This window comes from Herpailurus yagouaroundi, unplaced genomic scaffold (genome assembly GCF_014898765.1).
Source record: "Herpailurus yagouaroundi ecotype Mexico unplaced genomic scaffold, PumYag 217, whole genome shotgun sequence".
Taxonomy (NCBI): Eukaryota; Metazoa; Chordata; class Mammalia; order Carnivora; family Felidae; genus Herpailurus; species Herpailurus yagouaroundi.
This window is the reverse complement of record NW_024412448.1, coordinates 5,456,298-5,479,186: the sequence shown is the minus strand read 5'-3', so window position 1 is coordinate 5,479,186 and position 22,889 is coordinate 5,456,298. Positions and strand designations below refer to the sequence as shown.

Here is a 22,889-nt window from a genome sequence, read left to right as displayed (position 1 = left end):
ACGTCCCCGGCGCGGGCCGGGCTGCGGGGCGGCGGGCCCTCGGAGCCGGGGCGCGCCCCTGCCCGCGCACCGGGCCCCGGAGGTGCCGGCTCAGAGTTCCGGCGAGGAGAGAGCTCTGTGTCCAGAGGGGCCTTTGCGGACGCGGGGTGCCGGGCGGGGGGCGCACGGCGGCTCGCCGCCTCCTGCTCCTCGGTGGCAAGGACAGTTTGACAGCTACCTGTTTGAAAGGGGACGTTTTAGAATTTGACTTGTGACCGGGAATTAGGAATTGGCATGCCCTCCCCCCCATCCCCCCCGCCGTGCCCCTTAAAGAAGTCAGTGGAAACGAGGAGGAAAAAACAAAACAAAACAAAACCAAATCGGAAAACAAAACAGTCCTACCTTTACTTGTAGCAAGTTCCCTCTCAGAAGTAAATGTGGCTGGAAAAAAATCAACAGACCAGGTGGACAGAAGAATTTTGGTTAATGTTAAGGAATATTTGGGATTTCTGGGGGGGAAGCAAAGCAGTATTGGGTGGCAGGTACTATTCCTGCTTTAGTGGAGTGATGGCTTCTGCAGTTTGGCTGGGGGGTCCAGACTGGCCTGGATTCTCCCTTGTGGATGTCTTGGGTCTACACGAAGGAGCTCTGGAGTTGGAGGCTTTCCTCTAGCCCTCCCTCAGCTGCCACGCAGGCCCCCTGGTGTCTCCTCCATGTTTCCCATGGACGAGCAGAGGGAACAAATGCCCCAAGAGAAACCTAAGAGAAGTTGACTCTTTTCTTGTTTTAAATGTTTTTTATTTTTGAGACAGCGTGAGCTGGGGAGGGGCACAGAGAGAGGGAGACAGGAATTGAAGCGGGCTCCACACTGACAGTACAGAGCCCGACGCGGGGCTAGAACTCCGGAGTGATGAGATCATGACCTGAGCTGAAGTCAGACGCGTAGCTGACTGAGCCACCCAGGCGCCCCTCTTTTCTTTTTTTTTAATGTTTTTTTTTTTTTTTTAATTTTTATTTTTGAGAGAGAGAGAGAGACAGACAGACAGAGCACCAGTGGGGGAGGGGCTGGGAGAGAGGGAGACACAGAATCCGAAGCAGGCTCCAGGCTCTGAGCTGTCAGCACAGAGCCTGACTCAGGGCTCGAACTCACGAACCCGTGAGATCATGACCCAAGCTGAAGTCGGACGCTGAACCGACTGAGCCACCCAGGCACCCCGTCAGTAACTTCTAAGAAAAGGATGAGAATCAGCATTCAGATCTACTTTCAACCTCTCTTTACTGTCATACTTTTAGTTCAAGTAGTCACGGACAAACATGTTTTAGAAAAGGACATTTTTCTACTGGTGCGTGTAAGGCTAGGTGAGAAACTGTGGGTGTAACTGATTTTTATCTTGCTAATGCTTGGACTCTCCAAGAAGTGTTCCAGTCTCGTTTTTTTCTAGATAGTGAAACCTAAGTTAGCAGGAGGCTGTGTGTCTCTGCCTCTCCTTGTGTATTCTATTTTGTGGCCTGTGTCAGAGACCAAGCTAGAACTTCCCTCGGTACAAATTACGTTTGTTGGAGCTAAATACTGGGTTTAGTTGAGAAACCTGGACTCCACCCTGTTGCAATGATCAAATAGAAGGACTTCTTAAGCTTCAGAACATTCCAGAAACATGTAAGCCTGGCCTTTAGCTCAGAGGTGGAGTGTCAGGCTCTTGTTCCGAAGTGAACGGTCAAAGGGAGGGTCACAAAATCTCCCACAGAGCAACGCAGCTCTTGTTAACGTGCCACAGTGTTGCAGACAGATTTCGGGAACAAATGGAAGTATTTGCTGCCCGTGCTGTGCATCGTGGAAACGTTTTTATGGGTGTTCAGTCCAGAGTGAAGTGGAGTAGAAATCAAAACTCAAAAGAATCTGTATTTGCGCTCCTCACTGACGAGGGAGAAAGTTGAACAGATGTAGTTAAGCAAACAGAAAATGTTTTGTGCTCTTAACAATTGGGATTTCTTAAGAGTTATTCAAAACAAAATCTTCAAAATGGAGAACTGTGGAGACAAAGCCTTTTCAGTCAAGTGAAAGTAGAAAATGAGACAGTCCAGCTACTTGAGGAGAATCTAGATGATTCTTATTTTGTTCGAAAGTAGCAGGCAGTAGATCAAAAGCCATCGTGGCATTTTGTTGTGAATCAGTGAAAAAAATTTTTTAATTAAAATTCTGTTGTTGTTTTTTTTAAGATTTTATTTTTAAGTGATCTCTACACCCAACGTGGAGCTTGAACCCACAACCCCTTGATCAGGAGTCACACACTCCTCCAACTGAGCCAGCCAGGTGGCTCCAGTGAAAACCTTTTTTAAAAACAATGGCTTGTGACATTTTCCATGTGTAAAGGGTTCTGTTGTTTGTTTGGTGTGTGTGTGGTTTTCTGTACGGGGCACAGTGCAGAAGTTGCTGGGAGGAGAGTGCACCGGGAGCACTGGGTGCTGTGCTCCTGCCCTTTCCTCCTGTCCCAGGTGTCCCTGGGAGCGCTGTCCGTCTTGTTCCTGGCAGGGCATGTCCTTTCACGCTCCCTGACTGAGGCAGGCACTTGGACGGTGGGCCTTGCTGGGCCTTGCGTGGCAGCTCGCTCCCCACCCCCCGCCCCCCGAGGACTTTGATCAGCATAAAAATCCAGTCCTAGAAAGTGGTGCTCTTTGTGTGGCCTTCCAGGCCTGCCAGAAAGATATTTTTTCTTAAAACCCTGCCAAGCTCACTGTGGTGTTAAACACCTTTATTTCTTTTCTTTTAGTCTCTTTATTAAAGCTCACAAATTGGAAGGTTTCCTGTGATTCTTTTAGATCACTCTACTTTTTGTGTACGGATTCTGGAACACGGTGAGATCTTTTTTAAAGAACCCGGCTGGCTGTTCGTGGTTCACGGAGGAGTTTTTTCTTGCTGTTGTTTGTTGTTGTTTTTGTAAATCCGAAGAGAAAAATGTTAAGTGTTTCAGATATCTTCCTTGTGAATAGTGGTTAAAACCTGAAGTGTTTCTCTGAGTGAAATGGCAATGGAGTTTCTTCCCTTGTGGTGGTGAATCTCCTCTACCTCGGCTTCATCTTTTGAAATACTGGGTTGGGTGTTGCCAGGGGAAGGGTGAGGTTTGGCTCTAAGTTTCGGTGACCCAGATGCTGAGAGACTGCAGATGTTAGTTTCAGTGGTAGGTCGGGAGCTTACTCATCCATGTGGTGACCACCTTGTTTCATTTGTGACAGATAATCCGTGTCCAGTCCCCGGACGGGGTGAAGCGGATCACAGCCACGAAGAGAGAAACAGCCGCAGCGTTTCTGAAAAAGGTAGCTGTGGCCTGGGTGTGTCCTCCCTCCTCTGCTCTTTTGCTCCCTTCCCGTCTGTGCTGCCTCTTCCCTCCTCCTCTCCTGATTCTGCCCACTCCCTAGCTCAGCCTCTGGCACTGCTTTTCTCTGTCATGACGGATTGGACTGACCCGGCGTCAGATCGTGTCACAGCTGACCATTGCTTACACTCGTAGGACCAGGGGGCCGAAGATGAGTGGAAAAATAGTTCACGGGACTGGTGTTTACGAGAATGAAAAATTGGAGAGTGAAAGACTTCAGCTGTCCACCAAAGGAGAGTTGTTAAAAACACGTATAGAGTGATCCACTTTGTTCCTAGAGACTTAGAGCCACGTGCACAGATGTGTTGGGTGAGCACAGAATGTAATGGGAAAGAGCACAGCCAGATTTAAGAAGGGTCACCCAGGGAGGAGAGTGGCCCTTGCTTTATACCCCATGCCAGAGATTGGCAAACTATGGCTCATGGGCGGACTAATTTTTTTCCCCCTCGGCACGCTGATTGCATTTCCCTGACCTCTTATTTCTGTAAATAAAGTTGTATCAGAACCCAGCCACACTCACTGGTTTATGTATCGTCTGGCTACTCTTGAACTCCAACAAGGAGCTGAGTAGTTGTGACGGACACCATATGGCTTGCAAAAATGTGTGCCCACCTTTATACATTCTGTGTTATTTGAATCTGTTGTGAGCAGATGTTACCTTTGTAATAATAAATATTGTTTTTCATTTTCATAAACAAAAAAGGTTTCAGGGTCATAGAGTGTTAGAGCCAGGGGAAATCTTAGGTGTCATGTAGTCTGATCTTTTCTTTTTTTCACAAAGGTGGAAACTGAAGGCCTGGGAAGTAAACAGATTTAGAAGGATCACTGGGCTGTCCTCTGTTAGTGGGTCCACAACACTTACTTGGGAAATTTGGTTTCTTTCTTTTTAAATTTTTTTAACGTTTATTTATTTTTGAGAGAGACTGACAGAGCATGAGTGGGAAAGGGGTAGAGAGAGAGGGAAACAGAACCTGAAGCAGGCTCCAGGCTCTGAGCTGTCAGCACAGAGCCGGATGTGGGGCTCAAACTCATAAACTATGAGATAATGACCTGAGCGAAAGTCGGGCGCTTAACTGACTAAGCCACCCAGGCAGCCGTGGTTTCTTTCTTTCTTTCTTTTTTTTTTAATGTTTTATTTATTTATTTTTTTAAATTTTTTCTTTTTTTAACGTTTATTTATTTTTGAGACAGAGAGAGAGCATGAACGGGGGAGGGTCAGAGACAGGGAGACACAGAATCTGAAACAGGCTCCAGGCTCTGAGCTGTCAACACAGAGCCCGACGCAGGGCTTGAACCCACGGACTGCGAGATCATGACCTGAGCCAAAGTCAGCTGCTTAACCGACTGAGCCACCCAGGTGCCCCTCCTCTTTTTTTTTTTTTTTAACATTTATTTATTTTTTTTCAACGTTTATTTATTTTTGGGACAGAGAGAGACATAGCATGAACGGGGGAGGGGCAGAGAGAGAGGGAGACACAGAATCGGAAACAGGCTCCAGGCTCTGAGCTATCAGCCCAGAGCCCGACGCGGGGCTCGAACTCACGGACCGCGAGATCGTGACCTGGCTGAAGTCGGACGCTTAACCGACTGCGCCACCCAGGCGCCCCTAACATTTATTTATTTATTTTGAGAGAGACAGAGTGTGAGTAGGGGAGGAACAGAGAAGGAGACATAGAATCCAAAGCAGACTCTGAGCTGTCAGCACAGACCCTGATGTGATGCTTGAACTCACGAACCGTAAGATCATGACCTGAGCTGAAGTTGGATGCTTAACTTACTGAGCCACCCAGCCACCCTTGGGAAATTTGGTTTCTAAAAGGTAGTTGCTATCATAATGCCATAGCACTGCTTACAGGGCTATATTTATAAGAATAAAAGGAGAGAGAATTAGCTGCGCTGGACGCCAGAGAGAATCTCTGAGTCTTTAAGAAATTCTAATTTCCTCCTCTTTGCTCTTTTTGTAGCTGCTGACCATGGTCAGCTTGCTCCTAGGGGTCGAGCTGGGGTACGGTGCATTCTGGAATTCTCGAGAGATCATCTGAGACTGAGATTAAGCATTAAGTAGCTACTGCTTAGGCAATTGCGTGGTAAACACCGGCCATTAGAGTCCTGCATGCAGTTCTTTTTTTCTTTGAGGCTTTGTGGTAGGGAAATTTCTTAAATTTGTAGTGACCATGTAGGAATATGATTTTGATTTTAACTTGAGGCTTTTGTGCTTGGTAGCAAAGTAGGGTTGTCAAACAGGTTACATTCAGGTTTCAGAGAAACCTAAGAATATAACATCGTAGTTCTCACTTTTATTTGCTTTACAAGTATCCTTACAGTGCTAGTATTTCCCTCTGGGTAGTTCATTGTGACCTCACACAGGGAGACGCAGAATGACAACCAGTCACTGGGAGGGTTGGAGTTGGGGGATGTGGGGTAGCTTTGACCGCTTTGTCTCTGAAGCCATCGTCTGCGTAGTAGTTACTGTCTAGGGGAGATTTTCTTGGGAATACTCAAAAAACAAACATACTTATTACTCTGAAATGTGTTTCCCCTTAAATGAAAATCCTTTCTTCTGGTTAGAAGAGTAATATGGATTAATTATAAAAGGTGCAAACAATACAGAAAAGTGTAAAGAAGCAAGTGAGAACCACTCAGAAATAACCGTTAACATGCACGTCTTTAGTGCACACTCGCGTGCACACATACACAGGTGTGTGCACATCTTCAGTAAGTGGGATCGTACCATACTGTCGCTGTATTTCATCAAATCTAAGACATTGTTGAGTTTAAGGAGAAACATTTATGTACCATTAGGAAAGAAAAAATGCTTTCACACCTGCTTTCCCTTGTCATTTAGGTTTTATACTTACGTAAAGTGTTTTTCTAGACTTGCTTGGAATTAGTTATTAAAAAATGTTTGAGAGAGAGGGAGCGTGTGGGCATGTGCTCAAGGGAGGGACAAGAGAGAGGGAGAGAGAATCCCAAGCAGGCTCTGCACTGTGAACAGAGCCCAGTGCAGGGCTCGATCTCACGGACCATGACCTGAGCTGAAAACAAGAGTTGGACGCTTAACTGACTGAGCCACCCAGGCGCCCCTGGAAGTTTATTTTAATCACGTGTGGTTCTTATACATACACAAGAAAGAAAATCTGAGTGAAATTAATTGGGTCGGATCTCTCTCCAATGCCATATTCAGAGTCTGGCCCTTCCGAACCATTGTTTGGATTCAGCCGTCACTGTCCCCATCTCCCTGCAGAGGGTCATCTTCTGCTCTGTCAGGAGGATTAACACCAGCTGCCCACACCTGTTCCGTAGGCGCTGGTACTGGAGGTTTTCTTGGGAATACTCAAAAACTGCTGTCTTACTAGCGGGCGGGGCCCAGCAGCCAAAATCCCTGTTCTTTCCTTGATTGATCATTAGATGGCTTGTTTGACAGAAATGTTGAGGGATGACAGTTATTCAACCATGCTACCTAGGTGACAGGTTTACAGGAGCTCAGGCAGTCACCTGTATGTCCTGCTGCCCCGCAGGCAAGAACTGTAACACGCCATTGTTCCAAAGATGCATCCATTCCAAAGATGTTAAAAACTTACAGGAGAATTTGTAATTTGGTTTTTTTCACTTGACAGTACGTTAAGGAATGGTTTTATGTCAATAAATGTAGATTTATATCTTTTTAAAAATTATGTTTAAAAATAACACCTAACAGGGGCGCCTGGCTGACTTAGTCGGTAGAGCACGCAACTCTTCATCTTGGGGTCGTGAGTTCAAGCCCCTCGGCTGTAGAGATTACTATAAATAAAAAAAAAAAAAAATTTTTTTTTTTTTTTTTAGTGTTTATTCTTGAGAGATAGAGACAGCGTGGACAGGGCAGGGACAGAGAGAGACACAGGATCCAAAACAGGCTCCAGGCTCCAGGCTCCAAGCTGTCAGCACAGAGCCCAATGAGGGGCTTGAACTCACGAACCACGAGCTCATGACCTGACCGGAAGTTGGATGGATGCTTAAACGACTGAGCCACCCAGGCACCCAGAGATTTATAAACATTGGTTTAGGGGCGCCTGGGTGGCTCAGTCGGTTAAGCGTCCGACTTTGCGTCAGGTCACGAGCTGGCGGTTCGTGGGTTCGAGCTCCACATCGGGCTCTGTGTTGACAGCTCAGAGCCCAGAGCCTGCGTGGGATCCTGTGTCTCCCTCTCTCTCTGCCCCAACCCCACTCATGCTCTGTCTCTCTCAAAAAAATAAATGAACCTAAAATTTTTAAAAATTGGTTTAGACGGTAAATTTTGTGTGTCATTTTCTTTTAAGAGTTTAAAGTTTATTTTTTTGTAATCTCTACAGCCAGCGTGGGGCTCGAACTCAGAACTCTGAGAGTCCCACTCTCCACCGACTGAGCCAGCCACGCGCCCCCATCTAACCCGTTTTTAAGTGTACAGTTCAGTAGTGTTAAGTATACGCGTATCGTTGTGCAACCGTCGCGACCATCTGTTTCCAGAACTTTTTCGTCTTTCAAATCTGAAACTCTCCCCATAAACAGATAGCTCCTCTTTCTCGCCACCCCCGGCCCTTGGTATCTGCCGTCGCGCGTTGTGTCTCCGCGGAGGACCACTCCGGGAGTCTCACGAAGTAGATCGTACTCATTTTCAGTAACTAGTGATCTGGCTGTGCGTAAGTGGGCTTGGAGTGGCTTTCCCGTTCCCTCACAGACTCGTGCGTCGGCCGCTGTGACCATTGCCGGCTCCGGCTTGCCGTCCCCGCGTTGGACGTCCTTGATCCCGCCTCAGCACGTGGCGCTGCGCCCTCTAAGGAACCACGTTTGTGAGTGTGAGGACACGGGTGAGGTGGAGTGGCTCTCACGGTCTCAGCGCAGCTGGTTCTTTGAGACCATCTAACGCTGCTCGTCCCACACGCCGCCAGGCCGTAAGCCCCTCGGAGGGGCCGCTCGTCTGGCCGGTGCCCGTGCCCACCCCTCGTGCTCCCCAGCTGACCCGCCGGGCCGCTGCTGTCCCTCCCCTGCCCGGGCAGGTGGAGGGCTCCGTCCCGTCCTGACTGCCCTCTGCGGTCTGGGACCCGGTCCCATCTTCTTTTCTAACCACGAAGTAAAGTACATCCTAAGATGTGCTCGCACATTACAGGCAGCCAAGTGACGGAAGGTGGCGGACACACTTAGGTCGAGCGGGGGCGCCGCTGGTGCCGCGGGATCGGCCAGTCGGCCTTCCCCGCTTCCTCGGCTTTCTCCGGGCTTGACGCGGAGGGCTTCCCCGATTTTCGGTGTCGTGCCACCTCAGCGTGCGTTCCTAAACCCCAGATTTTGGTTTTGCCTGTTTCTGAATCTAACGTAAAGGGAATCATGCCGTGTGTTCTTGTTACTTTGAATTATACGTGTATCAATTTCATTCCATACCATTTCTGGCTCTAATACGGTAACCGTACGCAGAGTTTACCTCAGGTGTGACTATAAAGTTTTTAAGACCTTGATGATGCCCTTGTGAGACTGTGCTCAGACTTCCGTTGTTAATGGTCGGTGCTTCGTGGTAGATTGCCAGATCATTTAGGTAAAGCACTCAAAAGTTCGCAGAAGCAGTTCGTTGGAGTAGCATAAAAAAGTACTCCGTACGCTTCTGTCTCTCTCAAAAGTGGGATTCGACGTATGTGAAGTACTGTTGCTGGTCAGCAAGTTTGAAAACGCTGCTGCATCTCAGGCCTAACAGGAAGCACAAAGCTCTGGTCATGCGGTCCTGGGGGGACTTGCCTTCACACAAAGGGCCGGCTCTACAACAACCCTGCCCCATTTGGGAAACGCCTTTTCATCCTGGGAGTGTTTGGCAGCTTTCATGGAGCTCACACTTCTGGCGAAAGCTTTCTCATTTTTGGGAATAGCTTGCAAGGCATTGTGTACGGAAACACACGATACTTTTGCGGAAAAGCCGAAATGCCACAGTCGGTTAGTTTCAGTTTATACCTAAGTTATTTCAGAGAAAAGTCAAACTAAAGACGTTATTTTTAGTCTTTAGTCTTTTTCTGCAGTTGGGAATACACATTTCATGGTCTTCGTTTGCTCGTGCTTTATTTTATTAATGCCTTTTTTATTTTTTTAATATTTTATTTTTGAGAGAGAGAGAGAGAGAGAGCAGGGAAGGGGTGAAGAGAGCGGGACAGAGGATCTGAAGTGGGCTCTGCGCTGACATCAGAGAGCCCGACGCGGGTCTCAAACTCCCGAACCGTGAGATCATGACCTGAGCCTTGGACACAACCTATTGAGCCACCCAGTGGCCCCTTATTAATGTCAGTTTTAGCCTGGAAAAAACCATATGGATGGTATCAGATACTTACCACGTTTGTCTCATAGAAAATCTTGTTTGTCTGAAGACCATTTCTTATCACTTGGAGAATTTCAGAGTTTTCAACAGTTTCCTGTTACATAGTTTAGAGTTTTTGTTGTCATACTTTCTGCCTTATTATCCTGGTGGTTGGAGTTACTTGCAATCCATTTCTTTAAAATGAGTAGAGGGGCGCCTGAGGCTCAGTTGGCTAAGCATCTGATACCAGCTCAGGTCATGATCTCATGGTTTGTGAGTTCGAGCCCCACATCGGGCTCTGCACACTGACAGTGTGGAGCCTGCTTGGGATTCTCTCTCTCCCTCTCTGTCTACTCCTCCCTAGCTTTTGTGCTCTCACGCACACGCGCTGTCTTAATAAATAAACGTTCAAAAATAAAATCAGTAGAAAATAAGGTTAATATGTAAGGTTAATCATTAAATCAACTTTTTTCTCATAGTGAATTAATAGTAGGTTTTAGCAATAAATCTGTACATTTTTCAAAATATTTATTTATTTATTTATTTATTTATTTATTTATTTTGAGAGAAAGTGAGCGCACACGTGCGCAAGGCGGGGAGGGGCAGAGAGAGAGAATCTCAGGCAGGCTCCACGCTGTCGGTGCAGACCCCATCATGGGTCTTGGGCCCATGAACAGTGAGATCATGACCTGAGCCAGAATCACAGAGTTGGACGTTCAACCGACTGAGCCATCCGGGTGCCCCTGCAGTTCTTTTTTTAAAACCAATCACGAGAGGGACACCTGGGTGGCTCAGTCGGTTGGGGGTTGAGTGTCCAACTTCGGTTTGGGTCATGATCTCGCAGTCTGTGAGTTTGAGCCCCGTGCCAGGCTCTGTGCTGACAGCTCGGAGCCTGGAGCCTGCTTCAGATTCTGTGTCTCCCTCTCTCTCTGCCCCTTCCCCACTCATATTCTGTCTCTCAAAAATGAATAAACGTTAAAAAAAAAAATTTAAAAAAAAACACACGAGACACACCTGGGTGGGTCAGTCAGTTAAGCATCTGACTTCAGCTCATGTCATGATCTCACGGTTCGTGAGTTCGAGCCCCGCGTTGGGCTCTGTGCTGACAGCTCAGAGCCTGGAACCTCTTTTGGGTTCTGTGTCTCCCTCTCTCTCTGCCCTTCCCCTGTTCATTCTCTCTCTCTCGAAAATAAACATAGGGGTGCCTGGGTGGCGCAGTCGGTTAAGCGTCCGACTTCAGCCAGGTCACGATCTCGCGGTCCGTGAGTTCGAGCCCCGCGTCAGGCTCTGGGCTGATGGCTCGGAGCCTGTTTCCGATTCTGTGTCTCCCTCTCTCTCTGCCCCTCGCCCGTTCATGCTCTGTCTCTCTCTGTCCCAAAAATAAATAAATGTTGAAAAAAAAAAAATAAATAAACATAAAAAAATTTTTTGAACCAATCATGAAACATTTAATGTGATAGTTTCCTATTGTATAGTTTAGAGTTTTTGCTGTCATACCTTCTGCCTTATTCTTCCAGTGTTTTTCCTGGGTGTGACTTGTACCTGGTGTTGGATTCATCAGCCTGGGGAACATCCGGCATTTCCTGTAGTGGAGGCTTGCTGGTGACGCCCTCTTAGGTTTTGACCTGAAAACGTTTTCAGTGTGCCTTTGTATTTGAAGGGTATTTTCGCCAGATACAGATTTCTGAGTTGACAGATTTTTGTTCCATCTCAGCACTTTGAAGGCGTCCTTCCATTGTCTTCTGGTCTCCATTGATCTCCGGCTGTCAGCGGTTCGAGCATGATACATGCACCTAGGGGTGGTTTTTTAATGGATCTCACTTGGGATTTGCTGAACTTCCTGGATTTGTTACTCGGTTTGTTGTCACTTTTGAGGTTTTCAGCCATTCTCTCTTCAAATACTTTCCAGTTCTCTATTTTCTTTGCCGTAGGATCATTAATTAAATATTGTCCCAGGAGTTCTGAAGGTTCTGTTCATTTTCTGACAAATCTCTGTTTTGAGGTCGTGCAGGCTCTAGTAATCTGTCTTCAGGTACATTGACTCTTTCTTCTGCTTCTCCCTTCGGCTGGCAAGCCCATCGGTGTTTTCCATTTCAGTTATCATATTTTTCTGTTGTAGAATTTCCATTTGATTCTCTTTTATTGTTTGTTACTCTGATGAGACTCCTGGTCTCTTCGTTTGCCTCTACCCTGCTGGCCCCTGAGCATTGAGCCATGGCTCGGACTCCTCTCCTGGCCGGGTCTCAGGTGCTGACTGCCGGCTGATGCCTTCCCCAGGGCGCCTGGGCGTTGGAGGGAAGGCTTGGCTTTCCCTTCAGTCTTCCCCCTCCTCGGCCCTCTTCCTTGCTTCCTTACAGGTGTGGCTTCCATCCCACCTGCTTCCAAGCCAGAAGTCTGAACACCCTGCTTATGTCCTTCCTTTCCCTCACTCTGTCCTGCCCCTCATCCCACCCATCAGCAGAGGCCGTTGATTATGAGAGCTGGAAGGTCCTCCCCGCTCCGCCCCCAAGTCTTGGCCGTGTCTGAGCCCGTCTCCTCTGGGCTCTCTTCCCACCTTCAGACTGTCGATGGCTTGGCAGCCCCCTGCCCTTAGCCCCTGCGGCCCTGTGTGCCAGCTCTTGTCCCCCTTCCCGTTCTGCTGCTGACCGTTTCCTTTCTGCCCGCTGGGCTCTGGCCTCACTGGCCTCTCTCTTCCCACCCCCTTCCTGCCTCTCGGCCTCTGTGCTGCTCCTGCTGGCCGCACTCTTCTTTCTCAGCTCTGAGTAGCAGCTTTAGTCTCTTCCTCCGGGCCTCTGCTCAGACGTGGTCTTCGCAGAGGCCTGTCTGTCCTCCCGTCTAGGGTGGCCTCTCCCATGCTTCCCTCTCTTCCTTTCCTGCCGTGGTGCTGACCTCGACCTGTGCTTCTCATCTGCTAACTTTCTCTCCCCGCTGTGATGCTGAGGTCCTCGATAGCAGGAACCTTGGCTTTGTCGTTCACGGTCGTGTTCGGAGCGCCCAGAGTGGAGCCGGCACGTAAGACTGTTTACCGATTGGTGAGCGAGCAGTGAGGATTCTCAGCACCCACTGAGTACCTGGCATGGTGGACACTTGCTGTCATAGACACGGGAGTCTCGTTCTTCACTTCTGGCTTTCTTCTGCTGGGCTTTAACATTGGAATTGATTTCAAAAATAGAAATAAACTTTCCAGATATGGCCATGACTTTTGCTTGCATCAAACTCTTACATGTGTCGTTCAGTCTTATCATTTACACAAATCTTCGCTTCTGCTTGGCCGCTTTTTTCATTTTACTTGACATCTGTGTGGGCAGCACAAATTTCCTCCCAAGAGAGCAAAATAACAAAAGAAATTTGGTTCACGAGGAACCGTTTCTAAATTTAACGAGTGTTCTAATATTACTATTTGGTATGTGTGTGGCCCGAGTAGTGATACTCAAAATTTTTTTAAATCTCTGTTGTCTTCTGCTTGTTTTAGGTCGCAAAAGAGTTTGGCTTCCAGAATAATGGCTTCTCAGTTTACATAAATAGAAACAAGACTGGAGAGATAACAGCATCATCTACCAAATCCCTGAGTCTGCTCAAAATCAAGTAAGTGCCGTGGGGGGGATGACAGGGCGGGGAGGGGGTGACTCCAGTGGCCCACCGATCGCTCATTCTGCCCGATTGCCTCCCAGTGCCCCCGCACGGTGGCTGGAGTGCAGGTGAGCGTGTTTTTTGCCGGGATTTCAGCAGTCGCACCGGCTCCGCTGGTCCTCTTGTGCTGAGCTGATTGACTTGCAGATTCTGAGCTTTTGTCACTGAGGAGAGAGAGTTATGGGTTCGGGGTGTGCGCCCAGCTGCACACTCAGCTCTGTCTCTGCAGAGAAGGACCTTGAACGCGGCCGTGGGGAGTTCTGCCTCGGGACTGCTTGGCGGGGAGGAGGGGCCGTCGCCCACACTATATTTCTTGGTGGCGTGACCCCCTCGAGCTCCTTAGCGGGGGGGCAGTCACGTCAGTAGGGTTTCCAGGATGTAAAGACCTCTTACCGTGGCCGCTGCCTGTTCTCCGTAGTTTAATTGGAGCCCAGCCACATCCATGCGTTGCTGTGCTCTCGTGCTCCAAGGGCAGAGCTGAGTGATTGTGATAGACGGCCTGGCCCCCGAAGCCGAAAATATTTACTGTTTGGCTCTTCACAGAAGTTTGCTGACTCCTGTCCGAACTGTCTGGGCATACCTGCTCACGTGCCGGTGATCTCCGTCCTCGGCGGCGAGCTTGGAGCTCTCTCCTGTCGGGGCTGCAGGCCGTGTGGCTGCTGTGGTGATCGAGCTGGCTTTGCTGGCGGTCAACCCTGCGTCTGTTTACCAGTTAGAATAATAGGCTATTTGGACAATTTGTGTGATCGTTTTTAGGTTCGTGAATTAGTATGCCTAGGAGGAAAAATACGCAATTACAACATTCATTCATTTGTTCCTCAACAGATATTTGTTGGGTACCTGCCACTTGCCTATTTCTGTAATTAGCTAAAGCCTTTCGTTGTTGACGTCCATTCCCCACGTGGGTGAGGTCATCCTTCCTCTCAGCTTGTCAAGGGCTTTGTATCTTGAGAATCACTTCTCGTGAACGTTCCGTGGTTTGAGTTCATCTGGGGAAGTTACTTAACCCCCCTGGGCCTCACCCTCTTGGTCTGCGAGTAGCAGTGCCGCCTTCCCGTGGCTGCGCAGCGCCTGCCCACGGCGAGCATGCGGATGACGCCTGTGTTACCCAAAACTGTTTTGATAGCGGATGCAAGCAAGGGCGGAGGTTAGAGAGCGAAACGCCTCTGAGAGAAAGCCCCCAAACTGTAGTGTTGTCATAGAGCTGTCCCAGAGGGGTGGGGCCCGGGAGTGGGGCAGCTCGGCCATCCTGGGGGGCACTTGGAGGCACTGTGAGTCACGCTTGAATGTATCTTTCCAGTGATAGTCGTACTAGTTATTGTCCAACTTGGATCTGACCTTGTGGGCTATGTTCTCTCTTACCTGACGTCTTTGGGCAGGAGTGATGTGCCTCTCCTTGACCTTGGTGTTGGTCTTCCCCCACTTCTTCTGGCCTCTGGGGTTGTAGTCCAGTCTGCTTGACTCTGTTGTTCATTTAGAGGTGATCCTTTTTTCCCTCTGGCTGCTTTTAGATCTTCTGTTTCTCATGGGGTCCTGGTTTCTATCTGATCTGTCCAGGTGTGGATTCCTGGTTCCTTTAATCCTGCCTGATGTACGCTGTGTTTCCTATACCTGCAGATCAGGTCTGCAGAATTTGTGGCCATTATCTCTTTTTATTTTTTTTAAAATGTTTATTTTTGACAGAGAGAGAGACAGAGCATGAGTGGAGGAGGGGCAGAGAGAGAGGGAGACACAGAATCGGAAGCAGGCTCCAGACTCCAAGCTGTCAGCACAGAGCCCGACACGGGCCTTGAACCCACAGACTGCGAGATCATGACCTGAGCCGAAGTCGGACGCCCAACCGACTGAGCCACCCAGGCGCCCCGCCATTATCTCTTTAAATATCACTGCTCCCCAGTTCTCTTTGTTATTGCAGTGATTACATTTTTCACTTCTAAAATGTTCGAATTGATTTCTTTTCGGATCCAGCTGTTAGCAACATGCACTCGTGGGGGCCACACTGCTCTCACACCGGCCTCTAGGCTTCCGGTGAGGAGCACCGGGCTCCCCGGGGGCTCTGCCTTGGCCAGTCACACGCGTGAGGCTTCTGTCTTGGGACTTGGGGTGTCTGTGGTCTGTCTCCCCCGTATGGAATCGGGATGCACTGTTGTTGGTGCTGTCTGTGGTTGTCTGGCCTGTCCGTATGAGGGGGACTTGGGAAGATTTACTGAATCTGTGACCCTGCCACCCTGCTCCCAGAAGCCCATGTTGTTGGGTGGCCTCTTGCTGCTTGGGCTTTTTCCATCCCGTTTCCGGTGACCATTCTGTGGCAGTTTGTGTTCCAAGTCGTGTAATTCCAAATCTGAAGTCCTCGGTTCTCTTTCTCTGGTATTGTTGTCTCTGCCCACTCGTGCGTGTGATGACTCGGTTCTCTCCTGCGTTTGGTGACCCTTTTTTGAGAGCTTGTAGTTGACCAAACTTGGTCTTGGGGAGTCCTGGAGAGCTGCAGGGGAGTGGCTTTTCCGTGGAGGGAGGCCTGCACTTGCTTCTGTTGGGACAAGGGGGCCCGTGCACCTGGCGGGCCTTTGAGTTAATTTCTGTCTTTGGGCTTCCTGAGCCGGGTAGCGTCCCTCATCCCACCCCGGTGCGTGCGGCACAGCAGGCCTTTGGTTTCAGACCCTGAGGGACTACAGCATCCACTGCTGCGTAGTGGGTGGAGGAAGACAGGATTCCTCCTTGGTTCCTATTCTCAGCTGGTGGTCTCTCCCAGCTGTTGAGACGTCTGGCTTTATGTGTGGCCTTTCAGGCTGGGCAACCTGCTTTGGACAGGCTGGCTCAAGGCCTCGCTTCCCGTTGCCCAGACAACAACTGTGTAAGCCAAGCTCAGGGCCCCTGTCGTGCAGTGTTCTCTCGCTGTTCTTGTTTGAACTACTGTGGGCTGTCGAGACCCTGCGGGAGCTCCGTACTTTGTCCAGAGCTCTGCGGTGCTTGTCGGAGTAGATCTGCTAAAGCAGAAGTAGCCGCCGAGCCAAGAATTCCACGGCTGGGGGTGTGGAGGAATGTCCGGTCCCTTGCTAGAGACAGAGGTCTCTAGCTGGAGTCTGGCAGGTTTGTTCCCTCGGTGGGGAGGAGGCAGAGGGGAGAACAGACCCGCTGCAGAGCCAAGGGGCCAAGCCTCTTAGCCGCCTGTGTCTCTGGTGTCTGTGCCCGAGGCCCGCTGCCCCACCTTGCTCGGGGAGTGGGGTCAGGGGTGCGGCAGGCTGTCCCTTCAGTCTTCCAGCAGTTCGGTGCCTACCACACGTGGTGCCACAGCTCTGCCTTCAAGACCGGGGCTTATCTTCGTGCCGCAGGCCCTCCGCGCGCGGGAGCCCATGCTGCGTCTGGACCGCTGCTTGTGAGGGGGACGTCACACGCCTCAGGCCTGGGGCTTGGCTGTGCCCGCCGGGTCTGGCGGTGAGTCAGCAGTGTGAGTGAGCAAGGAAGGAGCGTAGTTGACATGGCAAATGATAGAAGGTCAAACTCTGCCGTTTGAAATGTGAGTTGTGCAGCCTGTTTGGCTTTAAAAACCAACAGAAGCCCTGCTCATAGGGCCACTTCTGGAAACGTGCCCTGTAGAAGTAAAACCACACAGCTGCCTGACTTTGGTCATTTCGTCCAGTGGTGTCCGTGGTGGCAGACACTCGTCGGTGCACATGCCACCGGCGTGGGAGACGGGGTGAGCTCGGAGGCAGGCTCGCCGGGGAGTGCGGCCGTTAGAAGCAGTGCTCAGACCTAGACCGTGTTTGGAGGGATCTCGGGTGAGGTATCGTTGAATGAGAAAAGCGGATGCAAAGAATACGTCTTCAGTCATCTCATTTTTATCGAGTGGGACGTACGTGTCTGTGCATACGTGTGGGGCGGTGAGTGTGAATGTAGGGAGGAACGTAGGGAACGTAGGGTGGAAATGGAAGGCTGTGTACTAGGCGGCGAGACTTAGGAGTGCTCGATAGTAGGCGGGAAAGAAGGAACAAAGAGAGGTGGAGCCAAGCTCGGCGTGAGCAGGGGAGAGTGCCGCCCACGGGCCGGGTGTATACGTCGTGACCGTGTTTCATCTGTGTGGCGTTGGGCGGGCGTGGGGGTCTTACAGTTGGGCGAGAGATGAAGTCACGGCCACGGAGCGCCCTCCCTGACCTTCAGAGTGCTAGGCGCGTGGCAGTGCCGTGCAGGGAGGGCTCTGGGCTCTTAGAATTAGCAGCCTCGTCGTTTGGGCCTTCAGGGAGGTTGGATGCCGGAGACCCTCACGTCTGAGCAGCTCGTCTGGGCGGCCCAGGTTGTGAGAGGAAGGGAGGCAGGCCCTGCCCTGTGTTCGTCACCTGACAGGCATGGAGATTTGCTGTTCCTGTTCCCCTCGGGCCTCGCCGGCCCCTCGTCGGAAATGGAGACGTCGGTCCCGCCGGGGTCGAAGGCCTGCGGCGCTCCCACCGTGGTGGAAGACGAGATCGACCAGTACCTCAGCAAGCAGGACGGGAAGATTTACAGAAGCCGCGACCCACAGCTGTAAGTGCTGGCGCCGCCGAGCTGGCGGAGGGAAGGGTTCGGACGGGCCCTGCTTTAGGGAGTGGCTGAGGAAGAGAGGCAAGTTCTGAGTTTGATCCTCTCCGTTCAGGCGAGATTTCACTCCAAGTTACTCTGGAAGCTTTTTCTTACCGTGTGAGTCTCCAAGTGTGCTGCCACACGTACTTTAAAAGCGTTCAAGTGTTTGGAACTAAGATCTGGAATACGGGAGGGAACTGGAACCAAGCCTTTCCCGGGATGCGCTCCTGAGACACTTGCCACCCACGCAGCGGGTGCGGCTTTAGCGGGTGTGGGTGCGGCGGGGCAAGCGTGGGGGGTGGGGGGTGACGCCTGGGCACCTAGCAGCGGAAGGTCCTTGTTCGGGTCCCCTCGTTCACTTACAGGAGGGACATTTCAACAGCGCATCCACACAGTACGTTCTGCCCGTTCTGTTCGGCGGGTGTCCCATCTGGGGACGCTCACTGCTCCTTGTCGGCACGGTTACCTTCCACCCGTGATTACATGGGGCGCATTTGTGTAGTTTTGGTTTTTTGCAGTTCTTTTAAAGAAACCAGTTAGAAACGTCTGGGTGGACGCTCAGTGATGGGAAGTGTCTGGGGGAAGGTTGTTCGTCTCTGCAGTAGAGCTCCGTAAACGTGCCGGGGTGCTGACGCCGAGATGCTGGGATCTAAGTGCTGCCTTAGCAACTTGCGGGTCTTGGACTAAAGAGCCCAAGCGGTGCTCAGCAGCTCAGCATGGAGCCGTTCCAGAGCCACAGCCTGTGTCCCTGTTCATTTGCATTTCCTCCCAGGGATCCCGCGCTGGCTTCCCCCACGGCCCGTGTTTTCGGGCCTTCATTAGGAACTTTTCCAAGGTGGCTGTGTGCGTGTATGCGTGCGTTCTGGCCTGCCATCTGTGAGAGCCTGCCTGTTAGCAGACACAGGCCGTCTCTACTCTGAAGTGTAGAATGCTCGTGCGTCCAGGAGTTCTGACCCCATTTAGAAAAGGATCTGCTTGAGCCCAGAGGGACTGCCACTTGGCTTTCCCACCAGCCCATCACTGCCCTCCTCATTGGAGCACATTGCGCTGTCACCTCGCACGTGTGGGTCTTCTTAAGGCTTCTCTGACCGAAATGGCTGAAACCCACAGAGCCAGGCATCCTCCGTGCATTTCTCAAAACTTGTGCAAAGTGGGTGTTTTCCAAACTGGAGTGACTTCTGTTCCACTGAGAAGGATTTCACCACATCCGCATCCCGGCTTTGTTAGTATTTACTTAACGTCTATCGAAATTGATTTTAAGTACACTCACTTTAGTTTTTACTCGGTGTCATTTTAAGCAGTTAATACCCATAGAATCACAGGTTTGACGTCCTGATGAATTTTTTCTAATAACACATCCGACTAAATACTAAACTGTTTTATTACAATAAAAATGTTCACATCCCAGCTAAAATAATTCTGCACAGCAGGTGCCTGGCTGGCTCAGTTGGTAGAACCTGTAATTCTTGATCTCGGGGTCGTGAGTTCAAGCCCCGTGTTGGGCGCAGAGTTTACTTAAATAAAAAATAAATAAAATAATTCCACGCAGGTCGGGAAAAACTTTATTAAGTATGGTGTGCGCTTTAAATATCAAAAACATTGGGAGGCAGCAACAGGAAAACAGGCCTACTAATCACTGTGTTTCTCCCGCCCGTGCTCTCAGGTGCCGACACGGCCCCCTGGGGAAATGTGTGCACTGTGTTCCGCTAGAGGTGAGAGCGTGCAGCGTAAGTTCCGGGCTGGCGGGAGGGACTGCTTCCCAGGGCGTGTCAGGTGTCCGCTCTGCACCCCTGCGCCGGGCCGGAGCTGGAGCGGACCTTACCTGTCTATTGCCCTGGGCCCTGGCGTTCCCGCTGGTGCAAGCCGCGTGAAGAGGGCCGGCCTGTATTTATGGGAGTGACCTTCTGGTGGGTTATGAATGGCCGACGCATTTGTATTGCTGTGATGGACGGGCAGCGTTCCAGCGGGCTCCCCGGACAATCCTTCTAAAACCTGACACGGCACTGGGGCTGGCGGTTTCTGTGCTCGTCGTCGTTTTGATTTACTTTTCCCTGAGTCTCCCGTCCTCCTACTGATTTGTCCTGGTGAGATTGAGAGTTACCATAATAATGCTGACTGGTAACTGGTTACTGCTGAGTTTACAGCAGCAAGGCCAACCTGATTTTCTTCGTGAGCCTCCTCTCCATCTTGCGGCTCCCCCCGCCCCGCCAAATTTTCCTGGTAGCTACCTGACCTACAGCATTTTGTATGTAATAGAGATTTATTTTAATCTCGGGAAGATAGCTGGTACACGAAGAAACCTTTGGTTCTGACCTAGAACGATAAGTGAGAAGCCAGCCCCGGTTCTCTCTCCTTGCCCTCCGTGGGGCCTGACTTGACCCCCCCGGGGGCGTGCAGCAGGAGTGCGGCCCGCCTCTCCTCACCTCTCTGCGCCCGCGGGCGTGGGACTGTACTGACTGTGTGTGTTTCGGCAGCCGTTCGACGAGGATTACCTGAACCATCTTGAGCCTCCTGTGAAGCACATGTCCTTCCACGCCTACATCCGAAAGCTGACCGGGGGGGCCGACAAGTAAGCAACCTGAGCGCAGTTAGGCTGTGCCGGTGTGGCTCTGGCGTGGCTCTGACGTGCGGGTGCCCCTTTTGTGTATCTGGCAGGGGTCGCTTAAAGACCACGAGCGTGTGAATGAGAAAAGCAAAGATCGGGGTCTGGGCGTGGAACATTTGAATTCGTGGCTTCTGCCCCGATTCTAGAAAAGAAACAGACGGGTGGAGCCTCTGATGCCCTGTCATAATCCTTGCCCGGGCTGGCGGGCAGATGCCAAGCTGGCAGTGGTCTCTGTGGAGGCCCCTGGTGAACGTCCCCCGTATCTCCCCCCACCCAGATACGTGGTGCTCCCGCAACTTAGTGGTATGTGAAGGCGGATGAGATAAGGCGGCACGATGGTCAGTCTTGTGGAGTGTGGGCTCATCCTTTGCTTTTCAGAAAAACTGAACCCACCGCATGGTTCTCTTGGCTCACTTATTCCACAGCCCCCATCAGCCCTTTGCCCTGGAGCCCGCCCCTTTATCAGCTTGATTTCACAGCCATCGTGTGGGCTCGGCAGGCGTGGGCTGCAGCCTCGGCCAGGTGGGCGGTGGGGCGGCCAGCTCTGGGCTCCCTGAGCGCGGGCGGTGACAGTGGCTGGAGAGGGGCTGACCGAGAGCATTTTGAGTTCTTCTAAACCACGTCAAGTACTTGCCTGTGCGACCCCTTTCCACTGACTATACTTCGCCCTCCCAGAAAGTGATGGACTTCACACCAGGATTTTACAATTCCCATCAGTGCAGCAGGACGAGATGGTGGCTGAACCCAAGGCAGCAACGTTTTGTGAAGGGTGTCATGTTGGCCTGATTGTTGTTTTTTCTCTGACAACCTACTGACATCCTAAAAGGAGTTTTTAAAAAAGTTAGACCAGGAGGAAAAAAGTCCAACCAGAAACCCGTTCTTGCCTGTCCGTGGGGTAAGCCATGGAACTTCCTGGACTAGGTATGAGTAGAGATTTTGTTGTGCTGAACTCCGTCAGCCTCCCGCACATTTGCAGCTGTCGGTAACGTGCAGGCTGGTGGCGGTCCCTGCTGCCAGCGTGCTGTTGGCCTGTGAAGACAGGACTGAGTTATGGGACCGTTTGTGAATGGGAAGCTGGCAGAGGGTCAAGGCACATGTGCACATTCTCCCCACATCCAGGTGGTGCCCTGGCTTCCTCACGGGATAGTCTTTATTCCAGCTGAAAGCCGGGGACAGAGGTCTTTGTAACGTACCCTCGTCGGGGTTCTTCCCTGTGATTCTGAATTTTTTACGAGCATCCAAGTACTGGACTCGTGACGTAGATGTTGCTGATGAGTTAATGAAACTTAAAAACTAGCGTTGTTTCCTCTTAGTGGCACGGGTTAGAGCAATAGATATTTAATTGCGTCCCTGAAAGTCTTCATGAGTGTTAGTGACCGACATTGAAAATGGAGACGTTTTGTAGGCCGGTAGTTCTGTATTCGTGCGCAGTCTGCATGTGCAGGACGGAGGCTGGGACTCCGCGAGAGCACTTTTTAGCACGTTTCCCTTGCTGTTGCCTCCACACGCTTAGGTCTTTAGAACTCTGTTCAGGAGGGGTAGGATATTTGTCATATGATTTCCAGTTTCCTGCTGAACGTTTCACCATTGGAATTTTTACTCAAGTTGCCTCTTCTTGTTCAGGGGGAAATTTGTTGCTCTGGAGAACATCAGCTGCAAGATTAAATCAGGATGTGAGGGGCACCTTCCGTGGCCCAACGGCATCTGTACTAAGTGCCAGCCAAGTGCCATCACACTGAACAGACAGGTGAGACGTTTGCCGTGCGCGCCTAGACAGCGGAAAACAGTAGATTGGTTTTCATGGCTCGGAAATGAACATTTCCGGAAGGGGCCGTCCTTGGAGGGAGCCACCCTGTGCAGAGTGCAAGTTCAAGTGCACTTTCAAGTCCTACGCTGGAGGCCTGGAGGTGTTATTTGTGAGATCTGTTTCAGGCCTGGGCGAGGGGGTCTTCAGTTTTCTGTTTTGTCGGCCTGCGTGGAAGCAGAATTTTCTTGGTGACTTTAAAATGCTCCTTGGTTGTGACTTTGCCTTCTGGGAGCTGGGAACCGAATTGTCCTGGAGCCCCCTGGGAGCACCTGTCCGGGCCAGGTAAAGAAGGGAGCTGGACTCTGGAAGGAGGAAGAGACAGGGAAAGCTATACGCAGTATCCTGGCCTCTTCCCCTCTGGTCTCCGTGCTCACCTGGCCTTCCCTGCACCACTGGCCCACGTTTCCTCCTTAGAAAGCTCTCCATAGCCTTTGTGACTGCCTGGGAGCGGCTTTCTTTCTTTTCTCTCTTCCCTTCCCCCACACCCCTTCTCTTTCTTTTTTTTGAAAACTGACTTTTTGTGCCAGAGATCGTGAAAACCTTCCCTTTAGGTGAAATCCCAGTAAGATGAATTTGAATTAATTTACAGAGGAATCCCACCTCCACCCACCCACCCTCTAGAATCTTGATGGCAGAGCACATTCTTTTTTTTTTTTTTTA

At 50.7% G+C, this 22,889-nt stretch overlaps 1 protein-coding gene across 2 annotated transcripts in view; it reads left to right on the top strand.

Moving 5' to 3' along the window:
* NPLOC4 (NPL4 homolog, ubiquitin recognition factor) overlaps positions 1-22,889 on the top strand; it is a 66,153-nt gene that overhangs the window by 4,634 nt on the left and 38,630 nt on the right. The window contains exons 1-7 of one of the 2 annotated variants that reach the window (XM_040456662.1): positions 1,203-1,322; positions 3,211-3,291; positions 13,109-13,221; positions 17,605-17,781; positions 19,481-19,529; positions 20,292-20,386; positions 22,046-22,169. In XM_040456662.1, coding sequence (XP_040312596.1) covers positions 1,218-1,322; positions 3,211-3,291; positions 13,109-13,221; positions 17,605-17,781; positions 19,481-19,529; positions 20,292-20,386; positions 22,046-22,169 — 744 coding nt within the window. In that variant the 5' untranslated portion in view covers positions 1,203-1,217. Of the gene's footprint in view, positions 1-1,202; positions 1,323-3,210; positions 3,292-13,108; positions 13,222-17,604; positions 17,782-19,480; positions 19,530-20,291; positions 20,387-22,045; positions 22,170-22,889 lie in introns of those variants that run through there. The other variant, XM_040456663.1, reaches the window with a different exon arrangement.